Genomic DNA, 12,829 nt, shown 5'->3' on the forward strand with positions numbered 1-12,829 from the left:
TGGCTGCGTGTAAGCGTTTGATGGGTCTTTTCCTTCAAATGCACTTTATGTACAGCGAATTTCGACGCATGTACAACTACACACGCGCGCCTGTAACCATGTGTAGCTGCGGTGCACTCGTATCGCGCGATAACGCGGCTGGAATGTGGCAGTCCTGTATAAGCGACCAAAGTTAACACATGATATAGAAGTGATGACACGACAACAGCCCAGTAGCGCTGTGATTAAATGAAGTGATAAGGTTTCGAGGGCCCGGTTTCGCCTCACCATTGCGCTCACTTCGCGCTGCACAACGTTTACAGCGTCATGTGAGCCTCTGACGATGTGTCAGCATAACCGCATAACAATGGCAAGTGAGAAGATCACATGAGAAACAGCCTTTCGTGTGAAGCAATCACACAAGTAATGTGCACAGGGCGTCGCAGAAAACAAATAAAATGGTCGCTCTAAAACCACAGAAAAAAATTCACGCCGGAACTACTCTGGAAGTTGTTTAAGTATGCGTAAGCATTGTGCCACTTGCTCATCTCTACGCCGCCCGGTGTCATTATCAATGTCGTGGGACTTGATTCGGCCAGTACAAACGACAGCGCTGCGCGGACACGAACTGGTGCGGACGGTGGCGCAAAGTGCATTGATGACGCAAGTAAAGTACTGCAGGTGGCCGCGACAGGTGCGCTGATGATGTTCCGATCATTATAAGCCGTTATCGCTCATTAGCGCCTTATCCATCCGCGTCGAACCATTATAAACCGTGACCAAACGTACTTCGGCGGGCACTGCATATGGCACGGCTGCGCGGACCGTATCTCGAAAGCGATCTGCGATGCCGACAGAGAGTGCGGACTGCTGATAGCTTCGCGCGCCGTATTTTCGCCGCTTATGTAGCATTGAAAAGAGACGCGCGGGCCCGTATCTTGAAAGCGATGCGCGAAAGGCGCAGTGTGCGGAGAGCTCCGTGAGCGCTGTGTTCTCGCCGCTTCGTTGGCGCTGAAGCGAAAGGCAGCACGAAGGTGAATTTGCTCGCTGCTGCGGGTGCACCGTCTTGAAAGCGATCATCTTACGGTATGGATGGTCTTTCTAGTGGGGTAAGCACAGCAATGCTTACGCATTTAAAAACGTCGATAAATGCCTCACGTTTCTGTATTCGTCGCTTTGTGCTGACCGGTTTGCATTTGAGGAAGCTCCTTTATTTGTGCAGCTTTGGCGGGAACGTTGGTATACCGGGCTGATCCCGGAGTTGGTCATGAAAAATGGGCCGATGGAAACACTGTAATGCGCGGTAGTGTGGTTCATTAAGGTCACGTGAAGGGGACAAGTGGGACGAGGCTTTCTCATCTTGTTGATTTGCTGGACAGGCACGTAATCACTATGCTGACCAAACGCGTTACAGGAGGTGCACAGTTTCGTAGCATCTAAACAGCCGCTTCACAAAAACTTCGTTTCACATAGGTTTCGAAAATGTGCGTTGGATATGCAAAATTCCTAAAGCAAACAGCTTTCTTCTTCGCCCATTTTCGTTGTTGGCGATCGGTAGTCGTGGGAATTTATGTTCGGTGGTCACACTTTCACCATCGATACAAAGCCGCCGATGCAAAGGGCGCGTGCTCTTGCGCAACTGAGTTGAAGTGGCATTGATTCAGGCTAGTTGGTATGTCACACTGGAAACCTCAATAGGGACAAAAAGGCAGGGAACGACATTGAAACGAGAACACACGAGCGTCGTGTGTTGTTTTCATGCGCGTCCTTCCCTTTTTAAGAGCAAGCTTTAGCTAGGGTGCTTCTATCTAAATACATGTAACAGGGGAATATAATTTTTCTCGGTAACTACAGCACCAATATTGGCGACTCTTGTTGCGTTTAAAAGAAAACATTAAAATCTAGTGTCTGTTGGTTTCGAATGTTCGATTTAGGTCCATTTTTATTAAAAAGTGGCAAAAATCTAAAATTTTTGGAAAACGAAACTATCAAGTTTACAACTCTGTAACTCAGTAATGAGTAATGATATCCCCATTATGTGAATTGCATCTAATAGTAGATCTAAAGCGGACAAAATTTATATGCTACACATGAGTCTCAAAAAATTTAGTAACGTCGAAATATAGCTTTTGAAGAACCCTTGTACACAACGTAACAAATTCACGCAAGATATAAACTGGCATCAAATTGGTGCGCATCTAGTGGATGCCGTTTACAGAACCGCGATATCTGTTTTTGATGCAGAGCTATTAATTTGTAGACTTCGTGCTTCTATATTTTCAAACAGTCAAATATTTGAAAATCTTCTTAACAAAATTTAGGCCCTAAATCCAAATTCCGTTTCCAACAGTGACCATAATTTAACTTTCTCTCTCAAGTGCACGAAATTTCATTAAAATCGGTCCACACGTTATCTCAGAAAAACGTTTTTGCGTTTTACATGTATTTGAATAGGCCGCGTCGGCGTTTGTCCCTAGCTAAAAATTCCTCTTAACAGCGGAGCTGTTCTAAGTCGCGCCTTCGCCATCCGGTGTCACGCAGGGGGGCAGGGAGCAGAGCGCGCGCCGGGAGAGGGTCAGTAGAGGGGTATAGGAGCAGGAGTTTCGCCGGCGCGCACCCTTTCGCCCCATGGATTCCGTTCGGCACGAACAGCAGCGAGAGCTCGCACGACAGCGGCAGCGCCGACGTCGCGCAAATCCCGAGCTTCGAGAGCGAGAAGCGGAGGCAAAGCGCCAGCGGAGGGAAGCCGCTACCGCCGAGGATCGAGAACGGGAAGCGCAAGCCAGGCGTCGGTGGAGGCAAGCCAACCCCCCCCCCCTCCTCCCTTTTCAAGAGATGGCAACCCAAACCAAGCGCCAGCACAGGCAACCCCCAATTTCGAGAGTAGGAGGCCGAACAGAAACATCGACAGGTTCCTCCCACGGAGGGCGCCGATGAACTGTGGGCCTGCAGATTTGTCAAGTTGTCGAAGTTACAGCTTTTTCCGCACGCCCCCTCGGATCATTACACTGTACTGGTGCGAAAATAAGCGTCATTGTCATTAGAAAGATTTCGAATAGAGGTCCCAATAGTTTGGGGCCCCAAAGAGGTTTTCGGATGTTAACGTTGGGGCAATCAGGAGCACGGTGTAAGAAGTAGCCGTACCCAGAAGTGAAGAGCTTTAGAATAGGGCTTTGCGTTTGCGGATAGCGTCTTGCGCTGACAGCGCCACTACGGCGTCAAAGAAATGCTATTAGAAATAATTAAATGTCCCATTTTAGGATAGAATAGTAATTTCCACTTCTGTATTTTCGCGTTTAATTACAATATAGAGGCTATTCTGTAAGCAGCGAACAATTACTTGTGCTTAGTTTTGAGTAATTAACTTTACGTGCCTTCACCAGCCAAGCTAAGCCGTGTTAGGCCTACGAGCCATAATATCCACAATCGAATTCGGAATCAGCGGCGTCTAATGAATCAATCTTCATAACACACGCTAACTGAGAGAAAGCGATAACCGCAGTCACTTCTCCTAGCTTGCGAACTTCACGCGTTGCCACGAATCGAACCCAGTTTGGTGCTAGGTTAGAGCCGTCGCTTCGATGGGTGCCGCCACGTTTGTTTACGCAAATCTTTTGGGACAGCTTTTGTAATCACCGAAATTGCGTGCCCGACGCAAAACCCAAACGCAGTTTGCGTCTCGCGCATGCGCAGTGGCTTCGACGCTATTTCTTTGTGGCCCCAAAATGTTTGGGGCCCTATTCTAAAACTTTCTATTGTCGTTGTCAAGAGAGAATTCCTCGACCGTGAGTGAGGCCACAGCTGCAAGGTGTGTGATAGACTGTGGTCTCATCACAACCTCATGCAAACTAACAGTGTGCAAAATCCGGAACCGAAGCTCGAATCTAGCAAAACGACGACGAGACAACGAGATGAAAATCGCGCTAAACAGGAGTTCCAACTTGCGAAAACAACCACCAGCTTCGCTGTTTTGACAGCTTTCACTGCGTGCAACTGAATTTACTATTTTTATCCATGTTAATGTTACCAGTATCAGTTACAGGGCGCGCTTGTCTTTGAACGCCAATAACAGACGTACATGCCGGCGGGGCGGTAGCTTCGTGTTGTGTGAAACTGTGAATGTTTAGATACTGTAGTTAAGCGCTCGGGGGAAGGACAGAGGCACTATGTGTCTATACAACAGACGTTGACCCGTCGCTCAATGCGCAGTCAAAACCAACTGTGATAAAACTCGTTTGCGCTGATCACAGTTGCATTCACCTTATACAAAAACAAAAGACGGACGAAGGGTCGGACGGATGGAAGTTGAGGGTGGAAAAGTTGCCACACGTTTGATTTGTCGGCGAGAAGCATCGCACTGCGTTAAATCCCCGAGAACATGGGTGGTTCGCGTAAAATCTGAGAAAGACAAATGCTGCTGTATATATAAATTTGGAAAGATGTCGTATGCAGTTGCAAGGGACGCGAGGGTCCGCGCTTATGTAGGCAATATTTTCGTCCAAGCGACGGTGCCATGACTACTGCTTATGCCAGTTAAACAAGCAGCAGCGTCTACTTAACTTCCGCACATTATTTGTTATCGATGTTACTAGCTCCACTGCAAAAATGAAATAAAATAAACTCTGTTCTTTTGCTTGGAATTTGAAGTTACACCTTGAATTTGACTGGATGGAGTTATGTCTGTAAGAGAGACACGTACATCACCATAATGTCTTACAACAATTTAAAATTATGGTCATTAATAAACGTATTGTGTCCCTTTGTTCTTTTTATTTTCAGTAAATGTCACTAAAAGTTCTGTTAAATTTGTTTTTGTAGTACTCTTATTTTTACGGGCCTATTACCTTTACGAAAGATGGTTGGCAGCAGATGGCCACCGTCAATATTCCAATAAAAGCAGCCGATACATTTTTCTTGTGCTCGCGTTTTTTTTTTTTTTTTTTTTTGAGATCGCATTAAAACGCTCCGAGAAGTTTTATAAAATCTCACCCTAATTTTCTTCGCAAGATGAGTTGTCATGGCCTCAGTCAAGTACTATCGATGCTCCGTGATATTAAAAACTCGTAACGGAAACTCTCATGTATGCATCATATGAATATAAATTATCATCGTAAGATTATTTTTATGTCCACAGCACGACGAAGGCCTCTCCCAGCGATTTACAATTACCCCTGCCTTGCTCTAGCTCAATCCTAATTGTGCCTGCACGTTTTCTGATTTCCTCCCAGCACCTAATTATCGGCTGTCCTCGATTGCGCTTCCTTTCCCTAGGCACCCATTCTGTAACTAATAATATCTGCCCTGCGCAATACATGGACTGGCCAGCTCCATTTCTTTTTCTTCTAATGTCAACTAGAACATGGCGTATACACTGCTACCTTCCTGTTATATCGTTAGGTCAAACGTTTTTTTCCAACGCTCTTGCACGGTCCTTAAGTCCTTGTCAAGCTTCTTTCTCAACCTGCAAGTTTCTGTCCCATATGCTAGTACCGGTACAATAAAATCGTTGTACATTTCCTTTTCAACGATAGGGGCAAGCTATCGTTGACGGCTATCGGTCATTATGTGACAATACCTTCCGCATGCACTCGAACCCATTTTTATTCTGCAGACATTCTTACGATCAGGATCCCCTATGTGTAATTGACCTAGATAAACGTGTTCTTGCACAAATTTTAGAGGCTGACTGCTAATCACGAATTCTTGTTCTGTGGCCAGGCTATTGAATAGCTTTGTCTTCTGTATATCAATCTTTAGTCCTACTGTTACACTTTCTCAGATAAGCAACTGTGCACGTAAGACAAAGCATCCTAAAATTTCCAGTGGTTATTATAAGCGCTTGTTCAGTCACTTTTTTTTTTCATTAAATTTGCTTAAAGAAGCAAAATCGAGAAACTGTCTACCTAAGGTTACCACCAGGGTCATCTGTCGGAAGTGAAAATAACCAACCCAGTGCAGGCATAGCTTCCGAGATTGACAGCGCAGTGCTGTGTCGAGAATCTTCGAGGGCACATCATTCGTTAGAGGGTTTGGTGCGGAGGCCGCGTTCCATTACCGCATGCCGCCACCGCTCCTCCGCTGCATATTGATCGGAAAGAGAGATTCATTTGCTTCATCGTGTGTGAATTATTACGGCTATTTTAATTGTAATGCTCACGCAATCGGTCGTAAAACCGCGTACGGTTCTTCGCAGGCAGGTCCGTGCGGTCAGAGAAATCTGGGGACCTTTTCTTGAGGTGTCTCGTTTCTAAATGCAACTTTTCCTGACCTATGGGGACTTTGTCCTGGGGAATCTTGCTCCTAAATGGCTCTTTGGCTAAATACTACGGAAAATGACGTGCTTTGCTCCATTTAACTACCACTTACACTTCCGCCAAAACGGAATCATCGCGGTTGTTACAGAGTTCGTAATGGCGAAGCGTAAATTTTTTGCCGTCCGCGGCCGGCCCACGTCCCTGGGGCGCTCGTAAAGTAAGGTGTGCTGCTTCGCAATGCCAGGGCCGTCAGCCACGGGAGGAGTATACGTGTATGGATGGATAGGGAGCACGTGTCACAAGGCACGCTTTGTGTATGAGCCGCCCTGCCATGAACAAGAACTGCAGTAGAACCTGAAAAGGAATATGTTACACTAAAACGAATTCGTTCTATCAATGTGTCAGTATTCATTGGTCTGCGGCCGCTAGAGCGGCATCTACCTAAGCCCCTACCCCCGTTCAGAATTCGTACAGAAAGTTCAGAATTATGTACCAACTAGGCCCAAATGAAGTTTTACTGAAATTCCCTACCTCCGTGCTTCGCGCCGGGTTGCTTCGCTCCCCTTCGCAGCAACCCTCCGTGTGTCAGGCCTGGTGGTGAAGCATAGGTAAAGAATTACTGCAGAAGTGTATATATATATATATATATATATATATATATATATATATATATATATATATATATATATATATATATATATATATATATATATATACAAGAAAAAAACTGTTCAACACGCGATTTGAACTAAGGGCCTCCCAATTACGATGCGCAGTAATATGACTGCTTCGCCATAGTGTACTTTTCCTTATTACAAGGAGAAGATAAGACGTAGAGGCAAGAGAAGAGAGAGCTTATCCCGTAGTATTTATCCGCGGTCGTGTACTTCAGCTTGGCTAGGGACAAACGGGGCGGGCACTGCGCCTCCTCGTCCATATTACTGTATTACCTACGCAAAAGCATTAGAAGCAAGATTCTCCGGCAGAAAAGTCCCCCAATTTCTCTGATCGTACGGACGTCCCTGCAAAGAACCAATCCGCTTAAGACCAGGGGACTGGGCGATAAAGCATGCACATAACGGCTCAAACTACGTCGACTGCGCTGTATCGTAAAGTTGCAGATATATTCAAAAGCACAAAGTGAAATGCAAACAAGCAAGACAAGTTACTTATTGCACAATCACTGGAAAAAGAAATATCAGAGGGCGCATGGTGGCCAACAAGACGCTCTTCTGGTCAACATCCGTACGTTCTTTTGTTGCCTCTCGTTCTTTTTTTCGTTTGTTTTTTTCACATTCAGCTACCTGTTTCTCTGTGCAGGTCACATTTAGGATCTCACCAGCGGCTTTATCTGTAGGAAAGCGTGTGGGAGGCAAGAGTATAACCATTTTGTCGCGCGGTATACCGATTTTAGTAATTATCTGTATGCAGGTGACGGTCAAACGGCATTAAACCATCTGAAGGTAGCGCTACTTGTTATCGGCTCTTCTTCTTCACTTTGTTTCATCTGCGGTCACTACAATAGCATAATGAACGATACCTTGGCAGGCTTTCCAGCTATGCGAGTGTGTATTTAAAAAAAGTAGATATGAGCATGCCCGGCCTTCCCACCAGGCGTCATAGAGCGTGGGATGACCGACAGGCGCATATGATGTACCAAAATCATCCTGATAGCAACTGATTCTCTAAAACATTGAGTACAGCTTTGCCGGAATCGTACTGGAATGCAATGCATTGAAACTGGATTTGAAGAATGGTATAGTGCACACATTCGTTAACGAGTAATGGAATTAATCGTTCACTTGTTGAATACTTGCCTTCGTGCCTTGCGTTTGTATGTCAAACTCGTGTTGCGTAGCCCTGTCCAGCAAGTTTCTAACGCAACTCCAGCGACGTAACGAGAGAAGACGAGCACTTGTTTGATTTAACACAACTGAAGAATGAATCACGACACCATCAATAGCAAAATGTCTTTCTTTTTAGCAAACATTCCTGTATACGGTTCCAACCGATATGTCTCGCTTTGTGACCCAGAACGTTGCAATTAAGGCACATGAAAATGCTTAAGGCTATTTTGTACCTATGGTACTCTAAGCTAAGTGAGGCACATTACTACAGATGCATACCGCTCTGGCACAGGCAGGGACAGTGCATACAAATGCCACGCGCGTAATTACAATTACCGTCGAAATACTCTAACTCAAATCGCTGCATTGGCAGAAATGAATGAAGGCAACTGATATGATGGACTTAAACAGTCTCTGGTTTCACGCGCTCTACTGCGCGCACAAACTACTGGTTGAGGGAAGAGAAGTCCGTAGTCTGTGTTCGCTGTGCACGATATGTGTAAACATGTCACACAATATATAATAGCCTGCCAGCAGACTCTTGTGGTGGTTTCAGTGGTATCTTCAGTGTGCACATACGACGTACACATATAACTTATTTGGCTTACCTCACACGCGAAGTGTGACATCAAGCAGACAGCCTTAAAGCAACACTCGCAGAAAAGACATGTTGGGCTCGTAGCACCACAGAATACCGGGTGTTCTCCGACTTGCAAGTAGCACGAGCGGCGTTAGCTACTTATATCACAAGGCACAACACAAGACTGTGCAGACAAGGCACGCGAGCACACGATACCGCCCTAACGGTGTTTCCTCTCATGGTGGCAAGGCCGGCATTTCTCTGCACAATTGAATGACCAGTCAACAGCTTTTGTCGAGAAGGCCCCGCTGGATTGGGCTCTAGAATAATTTGTCATGGATGCTCAAAAGCAAGCCACGAGTAAATGGCACATAAGTTACAAGCAGGCGCAGTGCGCAGCCCAGAAACGGATCTGAGACGTTTCTGCTGAACCAAACAGCCTCGAGGCTGTACGGAGCCGCACGCTGGACACAACACACAAGGCCAATGCTCGCTGCCACCGTTGGCCTGGGCAGTTCGTCCGAGTAGAGCTCCACTGGTCCCATTCACTGGCAAATGTGTGCGCGTCCCGACATCACCGAATACATCCTTGATTATGGCACGAGATAGTTATTTAGCACACCGACGTTTGCTCTTTTGATTCCTGCTTACAGCCCCCGCACGATGTCTGACGGTCTTCCGCACTCAGGAGGTCTTCGTCCTCCTTTTCTCCACTCCCTGCTTCCGCTTCTTCACCTTTCGTTCCACTCTTTGTCTTCTGCAACTCGACTAGAGCCGCACCCTCGGAACCGTCCACGACCACTGCGGGAATTTTATCTCGCCGCGAAGCCGGAACAGCCGCGTCCGAGTAGAAGCCGGACATGCGGCCGCTGTGGTACACGAGGCCCACCTCGAAGACGACAGCAACGAGCAATATGGCGACTGACAAGAAGTGGTAGGCGTAGCGCAGCCGGTCCGTGTCGTAGAGCCAGCAGACACCCGGCGCGCCGCACTTGTCCTCCCACACGAGGCAGGCAGAGTCGAAGACAGCCCCGTAGAGTATCGGGTACGGAATATAAGCTGCAAGGAGGTTACGGGAAAGTGGCGTTGGCGTTGCAGGAAAGCCAAGACATGCCGGTAACGCCGCGCATTTCACCACCTTAATAAGCCCACCTAATCGCTTCCACTAGGATTCTTTCTGTTAAAGCTAAACCAGCTACTATTTATCTTTACTTCGTTTTTAAGAGCAAGACACTGTCCACGAGGTTGGCTCGCATGATTTTGACTTATAGAACAATCACGAGTGTTAAATGGTAAATCGTTTTCCGTCTTTACAAAAAAAATATCGAAATCATTGCTTTTATTCTAAAGGCAGCATGTCACGCGATTACCCTCTTTCTTTAAAACTCGAAACATTTCTATTCGTAGGACGTAAAACGGCACCTGTGTGCGTAGCACGCCTACCGCATTGCCCTTGGTCATGATGCACGGTTGAGCGCGCGCAGCGGGTCACGAAAGATGTGTGTCACCGACCAAGCTTCATGCATAATTCATGCTTTGTCAAACGTTTAAGAACTATTAGCTACCACTGTCGCGCTGCTATTAACTGTCTTTAAAGTTACAGGGATCTCGTCAAGCTCACTCGTTTCTCATGTACGAAATACAGATATAAAAATTAATTGAAATGAAAAAGAAAATTATTCTTATGTACACTGCAGTGAAATTATTCTGAGACTGTCAACTAACAACGCAATGTGAAGCCTATTTCAATTATTTGTAACTGTCTGCTAACACTAAAAAGCTACTGGCAAGAAAATGGAGCTGTTCTCATTGCAGGACATTCAGCTTTACGTGGGGCGTTTGTGTCACTGACTCGAAGTGAATCAGGACAAAACAAGGAATTGCCTCTCTTGATCTATAAATTAAGCATCACCACTGCGCCAGGAACAGAATTCTCGAGCACAGATAACGGGCGTGACACTTACTAAAGATGCTGCTCAAGCCTTCTTGGACGCCCAGCGCCATGGCCTTCTCCTCGCGAGAAATACACCTGCAACGGTAATACATGTGCATCGATCCTATAGGTAGGCACGTCGAAAGCAGCGACGCCAACAACATTCTCGCCAGGTCACAGCCCAAAACAGTCCATTTGCTTCATTATGTAAGGGTGAAAACGATCAATTGCTCGGGTTTTGTCGTTTTTTTACGTTTTGGTTATTCCTAAACGTCGTCCTCATTATTTTTTAACTATAGCTTTCATCTACCACCTGCGATGATGAGTCAACGGTCAGAATGAGAAAAGGGAAAACAACGTTCTGACACAGTACCAAAATTCAACATTGTGCATTGCCTAGAATACAACCTTGATGGACCCAGATGGCTCGTTGATAAGCTCTTCGGTATGTCTTTAAATAAGTAGCGGCAAATGATCGCCCTTGTAGTAAAACGTGTGCGAGGCATTAGACTTGGCGAAAATCATTTCAGTAAGTTTACCAGGATAATTTGCTGGTCATATTGGGTATCTACGTCACTGAAACGACATTAATATGTAGTTCACGCTCCAATAGGGCAAACTTTTCTTTAAATTCCCTAAAATCTCGCAATATTTACAGACTTTCCCACTAGGCTACAAACATCGCTCTCTGCTGCCAGTCGTCCCGTTTGTCCGACCGTGAGGTTTTCGCCTGGTCTGTCCGTCCAACCCGACGACACTCGCTTGTCGTCTAAAGACAGAATTGCTACGTAGACATGTTCCTTGTCTCCCTTAAGCCTAAAGATGCAGAGCGGCAGATGCACAACGTTGTGTTCAACATACACAGTGTGTTGGGGTTATTAGCAAAAAATGCGTTAGGCGCAGACGGCATGCACTGACAGACTTCCCAGCCACGGCAGTTCGAAAGGCATGCTGCCCAAAGTACGAGCAGAGTCAAATTTTGCCGCGAGACTTTCTTCGCTGACACAGAATCGCTATGTGGAGGTAAGAACGAAGCCGCGGTCTCTCAACTTTGCTGGACGAACCATGCACGCGAAGACGCAAAGTGTTCTCTCGAACGGCGAGGACAAAGACATGCGATCTAGCAGCAAAATTCGAGCGATAAAGAAGCGTACAGTAAGCGTGAATTCTGCTTTTCCTGGTAATGTCATCTTAAAAAGTGCAGGTTAGAGAATAACGTACACGCTACATGTCTCGTGTACCCGCTTACCTGAGCCCGACAATCGTGTGTCCCACGGTTGTAGTGCGGACGATGAAGCCGACAACAGACGACAACGCAATGAACGTCAGCACATTGCCGCACGTGTCACCGGTGCACAATCCCAAGTACGGCGTCCAATGGTCTGCTTCCTGGTGTTCCTGCTGTAAAGGTGGCCTTGGAAAGCACGAGCATTCGTTGAGGGTCACCTCACCTGGCTCCTGTGGAAAAAGAGCGATAAGGAGTCACTGGAAAACTGCAGTCTCGATCAGCCTGTTCTGCTTTCTCAATGCAACACCTGTTCAACAATTGAAACTTGGAAGGAACTGTTGCTGTTGCGTAGGCGTAAAGTATGGGATGTTGAGCCAATACGTCTATCCTAAAATTATTATCTAGCAGAAAGTAGAAGGGAAAAAATTAAACAAGTCATAAACAGTAGAAAAAAAGATGATAAAACACCACTAAGTCTGCCGACTAACACAGAGCCTGACAAAAAGAAATTAACAGTAGCGTGTGTAGGCGTACAAATGGAAAACACATTACCCGTGCTTTGCCCAAATGATTAAAAGAGCGCAACAATTCTTAGATTTCAGTAACTCGCTAATTCCCTCAGTTCAAGTTTTGCGAACAGCAGTAATGAGCACCCGACTCCTGGATGCTTTTGGAGACTCCCACGTGATATTGAAAAGGACCCCACCGCTCTTTCTGGTACTACTAGAAAACATCAACAGAACTGTAGCGGCCCCCGAAAAAATTGTGCAAGCCCTTTGACAACCTTTAAATGCTGTACACCCCGTACGGCTTATTTTATCCCAAAATAACGCATATGCCACACAATGTTCAGACAGGAACTACACGACAATTCTCAAACTAAAGCTTACAGCTTCGTACCAGTTTATAACGAAACTTAAGCCGCCGGGCAAAAGCCACCTGTAACCGAAGGCTGGGCAACACATACGAATCAGTTCGCTGATTACAGCTTCCACTGCTTGAAACGCA

At 46.1% G+C, this 12,829-nt stretch overlaps 1 protein-coding gene across 1 annotated transcript in view; it reads right to left on the bottom strand.

Annotated features, from left to right (window-relative positions):
* Positions 1-8,191: 8,191 nt before the first annotated feature.
* Positions 8,192-12,829, bottom strand: part of LOC126541544 (solute carrier organic anion transporter family member 74D-like) — a 36,230-nt gene continuing 31,592 nt past the window's right edge. The window contains exons 7-9 of the mRNA XM_050188348.3: positions 11,843-12,051; positions 10,625-10,689; positions 8,192-9,719 (exon numbers count right to left, since the gene is read on the bottom strand). Coding sequence (XP_050044305.1) covers positions 9,274-9,719; positions 10,625-10,689; positions 11,843-12,051 — 720 coding nt within the window. The 3' untranslated portion in view covers positions 8,192-9,273. The remainder of the gene's footprint in view (positions 9,720-10,624; positions 10,690-11,842; positions 12,052-12,829) is intronic.

The sequence above is a fragment of the Dermacentor andersoni genome, chromosome 2 (assembly GCF_023375885.2).
Source record: "Dermacentor andersoni chromosome 2, qqDerAnde1_hic_scaffold, whole genome shotgun sequence".
NCBI classification, from domain to species: Eukaryota; Metazoa; Arthropoda; class Arachnida; order Ixodida; family Ixodidae; genus Dermacentor; species Dermacentor andersoni.